At 44.6% G+C, this 20,694-nt stretch overlaps 1 protein-coding gene across 3 annotated transcripts in view; it reads left to right on the top strand.

The window, feature by feature from the left end:
* The window catches only part of COG3 (component of oligomeric golgi complex 3), an 83,403-nt gene that overhangs the window by 28,537 nt on the left and 34,172 nt on the right, over positions 1–20,694 (top strand). For all 3 annotated transcript variants that reach the window (XM_078766975.1, XM_078766976.1, XM_068133693.2), the window contains 2 exons: positions 7,857–7,900; positions 13,916–14,042. In XM_078766975.1, the coding sequence (XP_078623101.1) occupies positions 7,857–7,900; positions 13,916–14,042 (171 nt within the window). The remainder of the gene's footprint in view (positions 1–7,856; positions 7,901–13,915; positions 14,043–20,694) is intronic.

Raw genomic sequence — 20,694 nt, 5'->3', positions numbered from 1 at the left:
CAACAGATCACTTTGCGCTAACGCGTATCTTGCTGTTCTTAAACAATCCTGTAATTACAACCTGTAATTTCAGCTAGGTCATTGGCAAGATTTCAATTTGATCATTTTCTATCATGTCTTTGGTTGTTCTGGTTGTTCCACCGCTCCCCTTATTATAGACTTTGGGTGCCCGTTTGATTTTTTTTTTTGTGTGTGTGATAAATGTTAGTTCTTTCACTCGCCTCGATCCTGTATACAAAATATATATATATATATATATATATATATATGTCGAGAACCCAGAGGTACCTTTGGGGAATTTTGGCTTTCTTCCTCGGAGACATGCTGAATGGAGAATGTGGATCAGACTCGGCAACGGTTGCTCGAGTGAGATGTGCATGGAAGAAGTTTCGGGAACTGAGTGGCGTGCTGATGATGAGGGGAGTGTCGTTGAAGCTGAAGGGAAAGGTGTATGCTGCATGTGTGAGAAGTGTTATGATTTATGGGAGCGAGACATGGGTAATGAACGTAGAGCAGCAACGAAGGTTGGAAAGGGTGGAAATGCGAATGGTTCGACGGATGTGCGGAGTATCGTTGAGAGAGAGGAAGACAAATGATAAATTGCGAAAGATGATGGGAATAGAGCCTGTGATTGATGCTGTGAAGAGGAACAGGTTGAGATGGTTTGGTCATGTGTTGAGGAAGGATGAAAGTGACTGGTTGAGAAGAGTGATGGAAATGAATGTAGAAGGAAGTAGAAGACGGGGAAGACCGAGAAAGACTTGGCTAAAGATGGTGGAAGAAGAAATGCGGGCAAGGGGGTTAACAAGGAGAGATGCAGAAAATAGGGCAAAATGGAGAAGATTGTCATGGGGACCGCAAGGCTAACCCCCGCTCTAGCAGGGAAAATGGCCTTTAAAATGCATGTTGTTGTTGTTGTTGTTCCTCAACTACTGACGTTGTTCACGATTCCGGTTTCGCTTATCCTCCTCTGAACCTTGTTTTCAAATCCTGCTGAAAAACGGAGTTGGGCCGTAATCTGCCGCATGGAGTAGCCTTCAGTAGATAATACTTTGATTTCTACAGTGCATTCAGAAAGTATTTAGCCCCCTTCCCTTTCTTCACATTTTGTTATGTTGCAGCCTTATGCTGAAATCGTTTAAATTCATTTTTTTCCCTCATCAATCTACACTCAATACCCCATAATGACAAAGAGAAAACAGAATTTTAGAAAGTTTTGCAAATTTATTAAAAAGAAAAAAACTGAAATATCACATTGACATAAGTATTCAGACCCTTTGCTATGACACTTAAATTCAGCTCAAGTGCCTCCCATTTCTCTTGATCATCTTTGAGATGTTTCTACACCTTGATTGGAGTCCACCTATGGTAAATTCAATTGATTGGACATGATTTGGGAAGGCACACACCTGTCTATATAAGGTCTCACAGCTGACAATGCATATCAGAGCAAAACCCAAGCCATGAGGTGGAAGGAACTGCCTGCAGAGCTCAGAGACAGGATTGTGTCGAGGCACAGATCTGGGGAAGCCTACAAAAAGATTTATGCTGCATTGAAGGTTCCCAAGGGCACAGTGGCCTCCATAATTCTTAAATGGAAGAACTTTGGAACAACCAGGACTCTTCCTAGAGCTGGCTGCCCGGCCAAACTGAGCAATCGGAGGAGAAGGGCCTTGGTAAGAGAGGTGAGCAAGAACCCGATGGTCACTCTGGCTGAGCTCCAGAGATCCTGTGTGGAGATGGGAGAAACTTCCAGAAGGACAACCATCACTGCAACACTCCACCAATCTGGGCTTGATGGCAGAGTGGCCAGACGGAAGCCAAACAGTTCAATCTTGGTTTCATCAGACCACAGAATCTTGTTTCTCAGTCTGAGAGTCCTTTAGGTGCTTTTTTGCAAACTCCAAGCGGGCTTTCATGTGTCTTTCACCGAGGAGAGGCTTCCGTCTGGCCACTCTGATCCTAAGCCGGCACCCTAACCGCTAAGCCAACACCAGGCTTTGCACACCACCATTGGCAAACCGCAAACCTTTTATTTTGTTGTTCCACCATGGAAATTTTTAAACAGCATGTAATTACATTATTTTTGTCCTATAATCTTATAAACCCATGAAAGGTAAAAAAAAAAATTTCTCTTTGTTTGTATGTGTTCGATACACGGCTTGTAGTTTGGCGCCAATTTGATGCATACATCTGCATGAAGAAATAAATGTATTTTATTTGCCAGATGTAGGGTGCCCCTTTATATTAACTTTTCTAGAGCATTACTTGGTTGCTCCTCAGAACACAAGTGTAGTCCAGCATGCACACAAGATTTTTTGAATGCCCCTTATTTTGTATTGTTTGGCATTTTCTACAACCTATGGAATGTCTACAACCTTTGGGGAGGTTTGCGCATGCGCAAGATTGGAGGTAACGTTTTTTCGAAGCTGTCCATGCGCTCACGCTTTCGAAGTTAAGTAATTTTTCACAATTGTGTTCTTGTCGAAACTGTATCTATCTTTCGGTGTGTGTACCTATAGTGTGTCTTTAGTAAGATTCTCGGTGTTAATTTTTCATACATGTATACAAAATCGTCGGTTAATTAGTGTCGCGTATTCTGAGGCCTAATAGGCTACCGTGTCCGACCTTGAGGCTTTGTTTTTCTCTCAGCGGTTCGTCGATTGTGCTGCAATTACTTTCGTTCTTTTTTTTTGGCCCAGTCTTTCACCCCCATACTTCCTTGTTTAAAATCTCAACTCCAAAAAAAAAAAAAAAAAAAAAAATTCCCTTCTCTGTTCTTATTCGTTTATTCGTTGTTCTTATTTGTTCGTTCGTTTTTCGATCATGTTGTTCGTGATCACGTGATCACGTTGTTAAAAATGTTTAAACTTTCCCCTGAAGAACTGTATTCTGTCGTATATTATAACACCTTTTTCTTCTTCTTCTATAAAAGGATGCTTTCGACTTGCTCACCAAATCTATTCATTCCAAAAAAAAATTCCATCTCTTCCAGTTCCTTTTTTCTACATTCCCGAAACTCTCCTGCACTCCACCCCTCCTTCAGCGTCCTCAAACGTATTTTTGACTCGAAGGTCTCAAGAAACTCATTTTGCAATAAATGTTCGTTTCCCATTAATCGTACCCTTTTCAAAATCCAATCTCACCCTCCCCTCCAAATCTTCCCCATCACCCCTTCCCTCCAAAACTTCCCCATCACCCCTCCCCTTCAAAACTTCCCCATCACCCCTCCCCTTCAAAACTTCCCCATCACCCCTCCCCTTCAAAACTTCCCCATCACCCCTCCCCTCCAAAACTTCCCCATCACCCCTCCCCTCCAAAATTTCCCCATCACCCCTTCCCTTCCAAATCTACCCCCTTGCCCCTCCCCTCCAAATCTTCCCCATCACCCCTTCCCTCCAAAACTTCCCCATCACCCCTTCCCTCCAAAACTTCCCCATCACCCCTCCCCTCCAAAACTTCCCCATCACCCCTCCCCTCCAAAACTTCCCCATCACCCCTCCCCTCCAAAACTTCCCCATCACCCCTTCCCTCCAAAACTTCCCCATCACCCCTTCCCTCCAAAACTTCCCCATCACCCCTTCCCTCCAAAACTTCCCCATCACCCCTCCCCTCCAAAACTTCCCCATCACCCCTCCCCTCCAAAACTTCCCCATCACCCCTCCCCTCCAAAACTTTCCCCATCACCCCTCCCCTCCAAATCAACCCCCTTGCCCCTCCCCTCCAAATCTTCCCCATCACCCATCCCTTTCAAATCTCCCCCCTTGCCCCTTCCCTCCTAAACTCCCCCCAACCCCTCCCCTCCGAGACTCTCCCTCGCTCCTCCCCTCCTAGACTCCCCTCTCACCCCTCCTCCTCAAAGCGTCCTCCCCGCTTCTTCCCCCTTCCAACTTTCACCTTCATCTCCCCCAACCTTCTGCCTCGCTCTTCCCCCTCCTCAAATAACACCTCACTGTGCCTCACCCAATCACCATCAAACCTTTTGTCTGCCCCATTCTTCCCTTTCTCCAAGCTATTCTGAAATCTCTGACACACCTTCAACAGCTCTCCCTACCTCTTCCTCCTCTTCCACATCTTACCCTACCCCTCCCCCCCCCCCCCCTGTTCTGTATCTGATGCTCCCCCTTCCTCTTCATTGACGGTATGGACCTCAAACATCCGGGGCCTTCGCTCAAACTTGACTGATCTCTCCACACAGGTTGCTTCTGACAAACCAGACGTGATCTGCTTCACAGAAACTTCCCTCCTTCATGATGTCTCTGATTCCTTGGTATCTCTCCCAGGTTGCTCCCTCCTCCGGTATGATAGACGTGAGCCTCGTCCTGGAGGTGGGGTTGCTATCTTTATAAAAATCTCTCTTCCTCACTCGCCCTGCATTGCCCTCTCTCCACCTCACCCCCAGGAATACCTTTGGCTACGGCTTCCCCTTCGCTCCCACCTTTTGTTCATATGTGTGTTGTACCGTCCACCAAACAGTGATGACTCCATCTACATCTCGCCGTCTGATAATATGGACCAACTTCTATCTACTCATCCCAACTCTCTCTTCCTCATATGTGGTGATTTCAATTGTCACCATGCCAGTTGGCTGGGTGTGGCTACCTCTCTCACCAGCCATGGCTCTTCAGCAAAGGACTTCTGCGACTCACTGGGACTGACACAATCTGTCAATTTCCCGACCCGGATCTCAGTCAACGGAGCATCTTCTCTTCTGGACTTGGTTCTGACTAACTTCCCTGAAAATGTCTGCTGCTCTTCTTCTGCTCCAATCGGCTCATCTGATCATGTGCTTGTTAAAGTGGACATCTCTCTGACCATTCTCAGAGAGCCTCCTCAGCGGCGACGAGTCTGGCATTTCACTCAGGCCAACTGGCACGGTCTTCAAGCAGCCATCAATCATCTGGACTGGTCTCGCATCTCTACCGCCTCTGACATCAACTCATCCTGGGAATTCTTCCAAAGTAAATTGCTCTCTCTCATGCACAGATTTATCCCATCTCGTCTTCAGTTGTCATACCCTTCCTCCCGTCCATGGTACACGGAATCTTGTGGTGAGGCTGTTGCCCAGAAACAACTTGCTTTCGTCTCCTGGAAAGCAAATCCAATGGAAGGAAATCTCATTTCCTTGCACAAACCCGAAACAAGTGTGTGTCCACCCTCAGGAGAGCCAGGAAACAATATCTCTCCGTTCTCAAGACCGAACTCTCTTATCTGTCTCCCTCTTCCAAATCCTGGTGGCGTCTGGTCAAATCTGTTTCTGGTATTTGTTCCCCCTCCATCCCCTCCCTCACCTCAAACGGCGACACGGCTGACTCCACACGTGAAAAAGCTGAATGCCTCAACTCTGTGTTTGCCTCTAAATCTTGTGTCCCAAACCCATCCCTCTCTGTACCCACCGTACCCAGTCGTACCCAGCTGCTCCTGGACTCTGTGTCCTTTCCTCCTGACAAGGTGGAAAAGTTTCTGTCAACCCTCGACTCTGATTCTGCAACTGGACCTGACAGCATCAGCCCACGGGTCCTAAAATCCTGTTCTTCCGCTCTTTCACTCCCTCTCTCTGTTCTCTTCACCCTCTCTTTTGCTCAAGGTCATCTGCCATCTGCCATCTGCTTGGAAATCAGCCAACATCACCGCTTTGCATAAAAAAGGTGCAAAAACAGATCCTAGCAACGACAGACCAATCAGCCTTCTCCCAATTGTCAGCAAAGTCATGGAATCCATCATTGCTTCAGATATGAAATCTTTCCTCTTCTCCAATGACTTGATCTCTGATCATCAATTTGGTTTCAGACCTGGTCACTCTACTCTGGACATGCTGCTTCTGGTTTCTCAACAATGGATGGAGGTCCTCAATGCCAAACAGGAAATTAGAGCTGTCTCCCTTGACATATCACGTGCCTTAGATACGGTCTGGCACCCCGCTCTGCTCACCAAACTCTCCTCCTTTGGTATCCATGGAAATCTCCATGCATGGCTGGCGGACTTCCTCTCTAGTCGTAGTCAACCTGTGGCCCTGCATGGATTTCTCTCATCTCACCTTGCTGTTCAGGCTGGAGTTCCCCAAGGCAGTGTTCTGGGCCCTGTGCTTTTTCTGGTCTTAATCAATGATCTCTCTGACTCTCTTGAAAATCCTCTCTGTCTCTTTGTTGATGACTCTACTCTCTGTCGCTCCATTCCTCATCCCTCAGATTGGCAGTCTGCAGCCTCCTCACTCTCTGCAGACCTGGACAAAATCACAGACTGGGCAAACAAGTGGAACATGTCTTTCAATCCTGACAAATCTCACACTCTTACGATGTCTCTCCGAAAAGACCGACTGGACAACCCTCCCATCCACTTTCTGAATAATCCTTTCCAAGAAGTTCTGTCACTCAAGCTTTTGGGTCTCACTATCTGCCATGATCTTTCCTGGGAAAACCACATTTCAAATCTGGCCTCCAAAGCCAGTCGCCGACTGGGCATCCTCCGTCGTGCGAAGTCCTTCCTTGGCACACCTGAGCTCCTCACCACATACAAGGCTTTTATCCGCAGCTCAATGGAATACTGCTCTCCCCTCTGGGCCGGTGCTCCTGCCTCATACCTAGCTCGTCGTCACGCTGTTGAAACCAAAGCGTTCAGCATCATTGGAATCTCCCGCGATGAAGCTAACTCCAAGGGCCTTTCACTCACTCACCGCAGGCAGGTCGGTGGTCTTTCCGTCTTCTACCGACTCTTCTCTGGCCTTGCCCCCCCAGCTCTCTCTGGGCTCTGTCCCCCAAATATTCCTACAGGTCGCACAAGATCTGCCTGCAACCCTCTTATGGTTAAACTGCCAAAATCAAGACTCTCTGCTCACCTTCACTCCTTCATTCCTCTTTTCTCCCACCTCTGGAACAAACTCCCTCACTCTCTTCAATCCCACTCCACCCTTCAAGTCTTTAAAACAGCTGTTCATCGCCATCTCTTATCTTCCCCCCATCCAAAACCTTGATCTTTTCTACCCCCGCTAATTTCACCCCAAATCCACTTTTTTGAAATACCAACTTCTGTCCTGGAAGTCCTTGGTGTCCTTGTGTTTTATACTTCTCCCACCCCCCCCCCCCTTCCCACGCCTCCTCCCCCCAACCCCTCTCCCTCCCACACATCTCCCTGCTCTCAAATGTTGTGTTTGTGTGCTTCTCCTTCTCTCCCCATATTGTCTTCCGCTCCCTCTTTTTATATATTTTGTTTGTCTGGTTGATTTGTTTGTGAAATAAATGTTAGCTCTTTCACGAGCCTCGATTCAGTATACAAAAAAAAGGGGGGAAAAAAAAAAAAAAGCAGTCCCTTCTTTTCTATACTTTGCCAGATGGCACATACCCTTATATAAATGGTCCTTTTCTATGCCCCTGGCATTTTACCCAAGAATTACAATTTCCTTTAAAAAAAATCTGTACAAACCTGAGGTTCAAGCACTCTCCACACGGGTAAATAATTACCACCAGTTGGGTGAGCCTTATTCTGTCTTTTTGTTATCAACACGCTGTTATTTATCTTCAAAAAGGGCGTTTTTACACACCCAAACACCCAGTTTTCATTTATGCACACTCTTGGATTTTGAGAAGTATGCATGCAAAGATTGGGGCCACCAGGTTTCATGGTTTTGGAGTTGTGGAGGAGGCACACACACACACACACACACACACACACACACACACACACACACACACACACCCTTTTGTTATGATGCACATGTATGTGTGTATTTACTATATATGTAATTTGTGTGTGTGCAGACATACATACATACATACATACATACATACATACATACATACATACGTGCTGTTTGAAGTACTTGAGCAAGTGATCTGAAAGATATTATTCTTGTTTCCCAGAACCTCATTGAGCAGATCGAGCAACGAACAGACCAGGGGAGTGAGTAAGTATTGGTGATAAAATATCTCCACTATTTGTTTCTTATTTGTTTGCTTTTATCAGTAAATTTTGTTTTATTGTTTATTTTGAGTTGGTTGTTTCAGTCTAGTGTTCCTTTTTTGCTTTCCAATATTGAGGCTCATTTAATAGCGAGATCACTTTTTGAAGAGTTGGAGGAGTGAGACAACTAATTTAAGAAGGCTTGTCAATGCATTTCATTCACTTTGAAAAAAACTAAAATTTATGAATACAAACTATGACCACCTGACATCTTCCAACCGGGCATCCCTCTGGCTGGGAGCTTGTGTTTTGGGTGCTGTCCATCTTTCCGGAACCTCATTGTGAAAAACATTGGACGCATTTCTTTCATGTTGGGCAAATGTATGTGGTATTATCTGCACATGAGGTATGTCAAATTATTTGGGAAATGGAGCTCATTTGGAATTTGACAATAAAAAAATATTGGAGATAATAGTAGAGGCCTATATTTTTGGGGAACCACTGTTTATTAACTCAACTGGATTGTCCAGCTGAGTTTTTGTCGAAACCCAGTGTCCGTCGTCCGTTGTCCATCTGTCTGTCTGTCTGTAAACAATTCGACGTCTACGCTCTAAAAGTCACAAATATTGATTAAATTTGATGAAACTTGTTATGCAGCATCTTTAAGACATAAACTAGTTTGGCATTGCATTTGGGCGTTGAACGCCCAAAAATTGGCGCGGCAGGGCGGCCATATTGAAAAATCAATTTTTGTCAATCTGGTACTTCCTAATGTAGCTAGAAAGCTGAAACTTGGTGTGTAGACAGTATGTAACAAACCTCAACACATATATTACGGGTTTTGACGATGTCCGAAAAATGACCTCGTCGTGACCTATGACATGACTCGACCCAGTTGAGTTCAGGTTCCCTGGAACCTCTAGTTTGTATATACTTTACCATCTCACTACCAATGCACAACTTTGGATTATCTATTTATTTATATACACTTTACTATCTCTACTGCTGACATACCACTTCATGTTGTTTATATACACGTTTATTTACCATGTTAACTTTTTAACTCAACTGGACTATGTCCAGCTGAGTTTTTGTCGACACCCAGTGTCCGTCGTCCGTTGCCTGCCTGTCTGTCTGTCTATCTGTCGTCTGTGAACAATTCGACGTCTTCGCTCTGTGAACAATTCGACGTCACAAATATTGATGAAATTTGATGAAACTTGTTATGTAGCCTCTTTAAGACATAAACTAGTTTGGCATTGCATTTGGGCGTTGAACGCCCCAAAATGGGCGCGGCAGGGCGGCCATATTGAAAAATCAATTTATGTCAATCTGGTACTTCCTAATGTAGCTAGAAGGCTGAAACTTGGTGTGTAGACAGTATGTAACAAACCTCAGCACGTACAACTCGAGAGGTTCCAGGGAACCTGAACTCAACTGGTCTATATCAATATGGTTCGAATATGCATAATAGAACCACAAACTATATAGTTTATATGTGCTAAAAATATATGACAAAAATTGATTTTTCAATATGGCCGCCCTGCCGCGCCCATTTTTGGGCGTGCAACGCCCAAATGCAATCCCAACTAGTTTGTCTTAAGATGCTGCATAACAGGTTTCATCAAATTTTGACAAATATTTGTGACTTTTAGAGCGAAGACGTCGAATTGTTTACAGACGACAGACGGCAGACAGACGACGGACACTGGGTGTTGACAAAAACTCAGCTGGACATAGTCCAGTTGAGTTAATAAATTCAAGTCTGAAATCTGAGAAAAATAATTGTAGTTTTACTTTTCATGCCTCACTTAAAACTCAATTTTTTCTAGTTTCCTGTTTAAACATGAGATACCTTCAACGTTACTGTACCTCTTTAGCACATATAAACTATATAGTTTGTGGTTCTATTATGCATATTCTAACCATATTGATATAGACCAGTTGAGTTCAGGTTCCCTGGAACCTCTAGTTTATTTAGAGGAGTGGGTATTGCATTCGAGTCCGTTCGTTTGTTATATGGGTCTGGTCTGCTTGTCTCTCTGTTTATTTGCCGGTTTGCCAATCGCCTCCAGTTCGCATTTTACTCTGATCCTCACAAAACTTAACCACCTGTTGGAGGTAGATCCCCTTGAGCCTTTAGTTTCCCTTCAGACCTTCCAAGAGCTCTTAGACTCCTGAAGACTTTACACGATAATGTTTTGTCCCCCTCTTTGTCAACAATTTGTCCTCATTCATTGATCTGATGCTGTGTATGAAAAGATGTTGATGTCCCATTTTCCTGGTAAACAGCAGAGTTGTTGATAATGGCAATGAACCAATGCTCTCCGGGTTTATGCAAAATGGATGGCAATATTCTGAGAGGATGGTCGAGACCTTTATTCCGTTTGTAAGGTTGAAAATGGAATTTTAAGTTTCCTCTGAAGCAAGTTTTAAACAGAATTGGTCGGAGGGTAAGGGCAAGTATTTTGACAGCTGAACAATCCGTACCTTTGTGTCATTCGGCACCCTGTACTATGTCGTCATTTTTTGACAAAAGACTCGGTGAAATTTTATTTAACTTTTTGTACATGCTATTCATATTCAAACTGTTCTCAGCCACTATTGTCTGGGGTGCTGGGAATGGTGGAAGTGCTGGGAATGATGGGGACTGCTGAGAAGGATGGGGCTGCTGAGAAGGATGGGTCTGCTGGGAAGGATGGGGCTGCTGGGAAGGATGGGGCTGCTGGGAAGGATGGGGCTTGCTGGGAAGGATGGGGCTGCTGGGAAGGATGGGGCTGCTGGGAAGGATGGGGCTTGCTGGGAAGGATGGGGCTGCTGGGAAGGATGGGGCTTGCTGGGAAGGATGGGGCTGCTGGGAAGGATGGGGCTGCTGGGAAGGATGGGGCTGCTGGGAAGGATGGGGCTGCTGAGCAGCAATCTCTCAATTATTGTCCCCCGTCGCTCAGCGGAGCGAAAGGGGGACTATGGCTTTCCCCTCCGTCCGTGTGTCCGTCCGTCCGTCCGTCCGTCCGTGTGTGCGGGCATGCGTGCGTGTGTGCGTGCGTGCGGGCGTGCGTGCGTGCGTAAGCAAAGGACCGCATTCGAATTTGGTGTGTGGGTGCAACCCACGTCAAAATCCAAGATGGCCACCACCATGTATGTCTGATGCCATTTATGTCTGAACCTTGTAACCTGCATATCTTGAAAAATAAGCAAAGTACCAACTTCTAATCTGGTGTGTGGGTGTATCTAGGCACAAGGAAGAACGCTGTTTAAAATCGGGTCGCCACGTCAAAAGCCAAGATGGCCGCCACCATATATATGTCTGAAAATTGTGAGCGAAATATCTCGAAAAATAAGCGAAGTACCAACGTCTAATCTGGTGTGTGGGTGTATCTAGGCACAAGGAAGAACGCTGTTTAAAATCGGGTCGCCACGTCAAAAGCCAAGATGGCCGCCGCCATGTATGTCTGAAACTTGAGATGAATATCTTGAAAAATAAGCAAAGTACCAACTTCTAATCTGGTGTGTGGGTGTATCTCGGCACAAGCAAGAACGCTGTTTAAAATTGGGTCGCCACGTCAAAATCCAAGATGGCCGCCGCCATGTATGTCTGATGCCATGTATGTCTGAACCTTGTAACCTGCATATCTTGAAAAATAAGCGAAGTACCAACTTCTAATCTGGTGTGTGGGTGTATCTCTGCATAAGGACGAACGCTATTGAAAATTGGGTCGCCACGTCAAAATCCAAGATGGCCGCCACCATATATATGTCTGAAACTTGAGCGAAATATCTCGAACAATAAGCGAAGTACCAACGTCTAATCTGGTGTGTGGGTGTATCTATTGGGTCGCCACGTCAAAATCCAAGATGGCCACCGCCATGTATGTCTGAACCTTGTGAGAGAAAAATAAGCGAAGTACCAACGTCTAATCTGGTGTGTGGGTGTATCTAGGCACAAGGAAAAACGCTGTTTAAAATTGGGTCGCCACGTCAAAAGCCAAGATGGCCGCCGCCATGTATGTCTGAAACTTGAGATGAATATCTTGAAAAATAAGCAAAGTACCAACGTCTAATTTGGTGTGTGGGTGTATCTCGGCATAAGGAAGAACGGTATTGAAAATTGGGTCGCCACGTCAAAATCCAAGATGGCCGCCACAATATATATGTCTGAACCTTGTGAGCGAAATATCTTGATAAATAAGCGAAGTACCAACTTCTAATCTGGTGTGTGGGTGTATCTCGGCACAAGCAAGAACGCTGTTTAAAATTGGGTCGCCACGTCAAAATCCAAGATGGCCGCCGCCATGTATGTCTGAACCTTGTAACCTGCATATCTTGAAAAATAAGCGAAGTACCAACTTCTAATCTGGTGTGTGGGTGTATCTTGTCAAAAGGAAGAACGCTATTGGAAATTGGGTCGCCACGTCAAAATCCAAGATGGCCGCCGCCATGTATGTCTGAACCTTGTAACCTGCATATCTTGAAAAAGAAGCGAAGTACCAACTTCTAATCTGGTGTGTGGGTGTATCTAGGCATAAGGAAGAACGCTATTGAAAATTGGGTCGCCACGTCAAAATCCAAGATGGCCACCGCCATGTATGTCTGAACATTGAGATGAATATCTTGAAAAATAAGCGAAGTACCAACTTCTAATTTGGTGTGTGGGTGTATCTCGGCATAAGGACGAACGGTATTGAAAATTGGGTCGCCACGTCAAAATCCAAGATGGCCACCACCATATATATGTCTGAAACTTGTAAGCGAAATATCTCGAAAAATAAGCGAAGTACCAACGTCTAATCTGGTGTGTGGGTGTATCTAGGCACAAGGAAGAACGCTGTTTAAAATCGGGTCGCCACGTCAAAAGCCAAGATGGCCGCCGCCATGTATGTCTGAAACTTGAGATGAATATCTTGAAAAATAAGCAAAGTACCAACGTCTAATTTGGTGTGTGGTTGTATCTCGGCATAAGGAAGAACGCTATTGAAAATTGGGTCGCCACGTCAAAATCCAAGATGGCCGCCACCATATATATGTCTGAACCTTGAGCGAAATATCTTGAAATATAAGCGAAGTACCAACTTCTAATCTGGTGTGTGGGTGTATCTCGGCACAAGCAAGAACGCTGTTTAAAATTGGGTCGCCACGTTAAAATCCAAGATGGCCGCCGCCATGTATGTCTGATGCCATGTATGTCTGAACCTTGTAACCTGCATATCTTGAAAAATAAGCGAAGTACCAACTTCTAATCTGGTGTGTGGGTGTATCTCTGCATAAGGACGAACGCTATTGAAAATTGGGTCGCCACGTCAAAATCCAAGATGGCCGCCACCATATACATGTCTGAAACTTGTGAGCGAAATATCTCGAACAATAAGCGAAGTACCAACGTCTAATCTGGTGTGTGGGTGTATCTATTGGGTCGCCACGTCAAAATCCAAGATGGCCACCGCCATGTATGTCTGAACCTTGTGAGAGAAAAAATAAGCGAAGTACCAACTTCTAATTTGGTGTGTGGGTGTATCTCGGCATAAGGAAGAAGGCTATTGAAAATTGCGTCGCCACGTCAAAATCCAAGATGGCCGCCACCATATATATGTCTGAACCTTGTGAGCGAAATATCTTGAAAAATAAGCGAAGTACCAACTTCTAATCTGGTGTGTGGGTGTATCTCGGCACAAGCAAGAACTCGGTTGAAAATTGGGTCGCCACGTCAAAATCCAAGATGGCCGCCGCCATGTATGCCTGAACCTTGTGAGCGGAATATCTTGAAAAATAAGCGAAGTGCCAACTTCTAATCTGGTGTGTGGGTGTATCTAGGCATAAGGAAGAACGCTATTGAAAATTGGGTGGCCACATCAAAATCCAATATTGCCACCTCCATGTATGTCTGAACCTTGTGAGCGAAATATCATATCATAGCATGTTTTCTGCGTCTTAAACTTTGTCAACTCACATCACTTCACCGACGGGGGACCTAGGCGTAACACTTGTTTATTTTATTAATGCTTCTAACATTTGTTGTTCACAGATATCTTGCTTGTTTGGCCAACGTCCATGCTTGCTACCTGGATCAGCGGCAACGGCTGCTGGAACCCAGTGTCACATCTACCATCGCAGAACTCGCAAATGCCAATCACCGTGACCACTGTGCCCTGGTACCACACCACGACCTTTTTATTTTATCTCTCGGTGCATTGTTTGTGTTACAAAGCTAAAAGAGTAAAGAAGCTGATCAGGTTATTCTATTTCATGTCAATCCCCACCCACCTCACCCGACCAGTGGCTGCAAGTAAATCGTCTAGTACATCCAAGTAGTTTGCAGAGAGAGAGGAATTCGTCAATGTTTTGGCTCTGATTATATTATAAAGAGGAAAGCAGAGTGAAAAGTGGGGAAAAGTGGAAAAAGAAAGGCCAGTCATCAGTCTTTTTGTGTGGACATCCTGGTGCTGGAGTGCATCGTGTATCGCTTGTGTGTTAGCTTTTAACGAAACATGTTATTGTTAACCAGACTCGCTGATGTAATGGTTAGAGCGTCTGCTCAAAGTCTGGGTGCTCCGTGGTTCAAATCTTGGCCGATTCATCCCAAAGACTGAAAAAATGGTTTGTGCTGCTTATTTGCTCGGCATTCAGAATTTAAAGATTAAGAGCACAGACAATCCCCATAGGTTGGCATCCATGCGGTGGAGGAAATTCCTCCTCAGGAAATGCCCCGCTGAGTGCGGTGACAAAGGCGGCATCATTGTTGTGACGTCACTGGTACCCAGAGTGCCCCGGGAAGTAACGGCAGTTCCCCAAAGCTCAGGTGCTTTATTTGTCTCGTCCAACAGGTGTGTGCGAGCGTGTCAGTTCCACCTTAAGCGTTAGATCCTTATGGCCTATTTAAAATAAAAAAAACTAGTTTTGGTAAAAGTATTTTTTTGGGGGGATAAAATGAATGCAGTCATCAAGTGTAAAACTCAATCTTTGACTTCAATACCTTAAATAAATGGAATAGGAACATAAAGGTTCCCCTAAAAGAGCTGAAAACTGACTGAAGAAAATACAAATTTGATGTCGACAAACACTAACTTGGTCTTCGATCTTTCAAGCATCACCTTCCTCACTTCTCTGTTGCATCCAGCAACCCTATGCTATATTGCTCACACTTACCTCTCATTGCACACATGCGCATCACCCTTGACTGTGCTATGACTCTATTTCTAGCTCCTTCAACCGCCCCCTCCCTTTCACTGCTCAAATTTAACCCACGACCAATCCTGCCTTCTTTTGCGTTGCAGCATCAAAAAAGACCTCTCCCCAGCCGCGGATCCCACACCAGCGCCCTCATCTCGTGGTTTGACAACTGTAATGAATTCCTTGCCAGTCTCCCTCGCTACCACCAACTCCAACTACATCTTTGAAATTCCTCTATCATAGTTCTCCTGACATCCTCTTTACCCCCAAACCAAAGCTGTTGAAACCAAAGCTTTCAGAATCATTGGAATCTCCCGCGATGAAGCTAACTCCGAGGGCCTTTCACTCACTCACCGCAGGCAGGTTGGTGGTCTTTCTGTCTTCTACTGACTCCTCTCCGGCCTTGCTCTCTCTGTGCTCTGTCCCCCCAAGACTCTCTATTTACCTTCACTCTTTCATCCTCTTTTCTCCCGCCTCTGGAACAAACTCCCTCACTCTCTTCAATCCCACTCCTCCCTCCAGGTCTTTAAAACAGCTGTTCACCACCATCTCTTATCTTCCCCCATCCAAAACCTCGATCTTTTCTACCCCCGTTAATTCACCCCAGATCGACTTTTTTGAAATTCCGACTTCTTTCTTGGATGTCCTGGCAGTGTCCATGTCTTTTATGCCTCTCCACCCCTCCCCCTCGCCCCCCCCCCTTGCCGTGCCTCCTCCCCCCAAGCCCTCCCCCTCCCACAGATCTCCCGATGTCCCTGTTCTCTACTGTTGTGCTTGTGTGCTTCCCTCTCTCTCCCCATCTTGTCTCCCGCTCCCTTTATCTTATGTTTTGTGTGTCAGTTTGTCTTTTTGTGATCAATGTTAGCTCTTACACGAGCCTCGATCTTGTATACAAAAAAACCCAAAAAACTACCCCTGCCCCTCGTTTTCACCCTCCACTGGCTCCCACATGTCTCCGACATACACTTTGAAATACTGTCTCTAAACTTTTAAATCTTCCGATCTCTCTTCTGCACCCCTCATCTGTCTGTCCATCCTCCCCATATTTCCTTTGTGTGCTGAATGCACCACACTAGTTATTTTGAATTATTGTGCAGTGGCTCTCACACGGGGCTGAAAATACACGGGAGCAGCGGCCAAATTAACCCTCAAATGCTCTAAAAGAGCCTTCGAGAAATCAGACAGGTGGAAAATTCAAAATGTTTTCAAAATTCAAAAGCTATTCTTTTCCGTTTCCTGCTCCATGAACTATTGCTCGCGATTACTGAGCTTGTCCCATTGGGTCTTTTGAGAGAGAGTGGTAATGGTCAAGTCCAGGCCTGCTGCGCCAGAGCGCACAAGATGGATACGGCCGACAAAAAGCCCGGGCGTCGAAGGAAAGTGGTGAAGACGGCCTCCTCTGCCTCACTCTCGGCCTCCACCGCCTCTGAAGAGCACCACAGCCAAAACCTTCCTCAAAATACTGCCGACGCAGCAAAAGCTCCTCCAACCCTGCAAAAGCACGCACCTTTTTCCAGTACCAAAAATGGCTGGCATCTTGTCCAAGCCACGGCAAAAAGCGCACTCCTCTGCTTTTCACCGCCAGAGCCAATCATTTCATTTCCCTCCCAGTTCACCTTACCCACGTCCTACGGGCAAATTGCATACCTCGGGGCGTGGCCTGCTGGACTGCCTCTCCGTCCCCCTGGTACCTCCCCCCCCCCCCCCCACCACCCTCTTCTGGGTGGGGCCTTTTGCCGATTAGGTCCATGAGGGCGGGCGGGCTTAGTGTCCGGGAACCTGCTTGCTTGTAGTTGGCGGTTGTTGTTGTTTAAGGAGGTTTTACATGGCCGGCAGTGGCAGCAAAAACGTTAGGGGAGAATTACAGAGGGAAGGCATGCACTGGGGAAAACTAGCCTTCAACCCTAGAGATAATTAGCATGGCACCATCCCTCGCATGATGCACATTCAAACAACCTTAAGCTACAGTCTCCCTACTTAATACATCAAAATGCTCCTACACGTCACGCGGTCCATGTTACTTCCTATACAGTTCTACCTCTCCTACGGTATTCTTTTATCTATCCCCCCCCCCCCCCCCCCCATAAACGTAACAATATGTAACGGTGATATTTTATGAACACTCTAAAACACGTTACTTCCTCCTAGTTTTAATGAAACCTTAGAAATCTAACCGTTTCTTGGAATAACATGTATGGGTTAGACTTTATGGCTTTCTCTCCATTCATCAATTCATGCTATGAGTGCAGTGTACTGTAAATGTCTTCTTCTTCTTTAATGGCCACAATTATTCCCACATTATTGTGTGGTTGGCTAGGGGAAGCTTGATCCAGGTGTTTCATGGACCGTCTGGGCAGTCCTGATGTTCAAGTAAGGTTCGGGCAGGAATTTGGAACTTTGCGATGGTTCCGGCAATATCTCGGCTACTCTTCGCGAAGAACACCGTGGGATATTTAATATTCACCAGCAAATGCCAGCAGATGAGACTCTGAGTGCGGTGTAAATGTGTAATAATAAAACATTGTTTTTCCATGATTATAGGATTAAACGTGCGGTTAAGGAGTCAAATCAGGTGTAGTTCAGTGATGTCTATTTCTCCAAAATGGAGGAAACTGGTCATTATGCTGTTGTGGGCTGACAGAATAATGTTGGCAATGTAGTCACCTTCAAGCTGTTTAGTCTGGGTTGTGTCTCAGCCCAATGCTAAACTATCATTCTGGGGCCTGGTAGGCAGGGCAATGTTTTGACAAGTAGGTTGTCCTTTGGAGAGTATGTTTAGCCTTTTTGTTGTACACCGCACCTTTCCTATGCCATCTCCAGGGATTGCAAATCGTCATTGCTGGGCACCGAAGGGGGCTCGGCAGTGACGCACGCTGAAAGGGAGTACTCAGTTTTCACTCTGGTTGTTTTCTTTCTTTCTTGTTTTCTTGTCCGGACGATATCTCAGCCATCCTTTGAGCTAGGAAGCTGAAATTTCGGCACAGTAGTGAGCAAGTCCTTTGTCAAAAACTTTATTTTTTGTTTTTTGAATAATCAATTAATTAAGGAGTTATTTAATTATTAGCGATTAATTAAGTCGGTGTTGGGCTAGCGGCTAGGGTGTCAGCTTAGGATCCTAGGATCCTGGGTTCGAATCCCGGTCGATCGCTGAATTAACGCCAGGGGGGTTGACTCAGCCTGTTCATCCTTCCGAGGTCGGCTAATTGAGGACCAGTTCACTGGTAATTCCCTGTTTGTCGTAAAAGGCGGCAAAAAGGGTTGGCGTCAGGAAGGGCATCCGGCCGTAAAACATTGCTTCAAAAAGGGGACCGAAAAACAACAACAACCACGGTTCCCGAAAAAGGCCAACCCCCGCTTGCGGGGAAAAATGGCCTCTAAAGGTGGTTATATATATATAATTAAGTACTTATTTAATTAATTAAATTTCCTTTCTCTTCTGACCATTAACTCAGGCACCTTTTGTGAGGAAGCTGATATTTGGACATGCCAATGACCAGGTGATTTGGCTGCAAAGGCTATTTTTGATTGATTAATTAATCAATTAATCAATGAATCGATCAATTATTTAATTATTTGATTAATGACAATTTTTTTTTTTTAAGTTACAGATTCTGATGAAATGGTGGTGGTTTGTGTTCTCTGACCGAATTGATTAATAATTTAATTTTTTTATGATTATTATTTATTTATTTTCAATATTAATTTATTTATCTTCTTTGTCATTTGGCCAATATCTCAGGCACCTTTTGAGCTCGGAAGCTAATATTTGGACATGAGTGACCAAGTGATGTGGCTATCAAGGATATTTTTGATTTATTAATTAATCAATGAATCGATTAATTATTTAATTATTCGATTGATTACTTTAAAAAAAAAAAATTCTCAGTTACAGATTCTGATGAAATGGTGGTGGTTTATGTGTTCTGTGACCGAATTGATTGATAATTTAATTTTTTAACGATTATTATTTATTTATTTTCATTATTAATCATTTATTTATTTTCTTTCTCATTTGGCCAATATCTCAGGCACCTTTTGAGCTGGGAAGCTAATATTTGGACATGACAGTGACCAAGTGATGTGGCTATCAAGGATATTATTGATTTATTGATTAATCATTTAATCGATTAATTATTTATTGATTAATCAATGAATTATTTAAGTTTTTTATTAATGACTTATTTAATTAAATTTCTAAAAGATACATCTTCGGATGAAGCACTAGTGGTTTAGTTATGCGATTAGCCAATTGATTATGAAAATATTTTGTGATAATCTTTTATTGATTTTAATTATACAATTAATCAATCAATTAGTGTACACCTCTCCTTCCCAATGCAGCCTCAATGAGCTGCACTGCGGTATTGCCGGGCGACAGAGGCGCCCCGGCAATGCCGCGCTGTAGGATATTTAATTATTTGGCATGGGGGCGGTGTACTTTGAATGTATCTGTACTTGTTTTCTTGTTTGTTGTACACCGCTCCTTTCCTATGCCATCTCCAGGCATTGCAAATCGTCATTGCCGGGCACCAAAGGGGGCTCGGCAGTGACGCACGCTGAAAGAGAGTACTCAGTTTTCACTCTGGTTTCTTGTTTTCTTTCTTGTTTTCTTTCTTGTTTTCTTTCTTGTTTTCTTTCTTGTTTTCTTTCTTGTTTTCTTTCTTGTTTGTCCGGGCGCTATCTCAGCCATCCTTTGAGCTAGGAAGCTGAAATTTCGGCACAATAGTGAGCAAGTCCTTTGTCAAAATCGGTATTTTTTGTTTTTTGATTAATCAATTAATTGAGGAGTTATTTAATTATTAGCGATTAAGTACTTATTTAATTAATCCAATTTCCTTCTTTTTTTTTTCTTTTTTTTGTATACAAGATCGAGGCTCGTGAAAGAGCTAACATTAATCACACAAAAAGACAAACCGACACACAAAACACAAAAAACAAGGGGAGCGGCAGACAAGATGGGGAGAGAGGGGGAAGGACACAAAAGAGAGGGGGAAGAGGGGGAAGGACACAAACACTACATTTGAGAGCAGGGACATCGGGAGGACTTGGGGGGAGGTGGGAGAGGATTAAAACATATGAACACTGCAAGGACTCTGGGGTGAATTACCGGGGGTAGAAAAGATCAAGGTTTTCGATGGGGGACGATAAGAGATGGTGGTGAACAGCTGTTTTAAAGACCTGGAGGGAGGAGTGGGATTGAAGGGAGTGGGGGAGTTTGTTCCAGAGGCGGGAGAAAAGGGGAATGAAAGAGTGAAGGTGAGCAGAGAGCCTAGACTTTGGCAGTTTAACCATAAGAGGGTTGCAGGCAGATCTTGTGCGACCTGAAGGAATATTGGGGGGACAGAGCACAGAGAGAGCTGGGGGAGCAAGGCCGGAGAGGAGTCGGTAGAAGAAATCGTATAACTTTCTCTTCTGACCATCAACTCAGGCACCTTTTGAGTTAGGAAGCTGATATTTGGACATGCCAATGACCAGGTGATTTGGCTGCAAAGGCCATTTTTGATTTTTAAATTAATCAATTAATCGATTAATTATTTAATTATTCGATTAATGACAAATTTATTTTATTTTTTTAAAGTTACAGATTCTGATGAAATGGTGGTGGTTTATGTGTTCTCTGACTGACCGAATTTT

The sequence above is a fragment of the Myxine glutinosa genome, chromosome 13 (genome assembly GCF_964187855.1).
Source record: "Myxine glutinosa chromosome 13, kmMyxGlut1.1, whole genome shotgun sequence".
Taxonomy (NCBI): domain Eukaryota; kingdom Metazoa; phylum Chordata; class Myxini; order Myxiniformes; family Myxinidae; genus Myxine; species Myxine glutinosa.
Note: the sequence above shows the minus strand (reverse complement) of the source record. Positions and strands in the feature narration are given on the sequence as shown.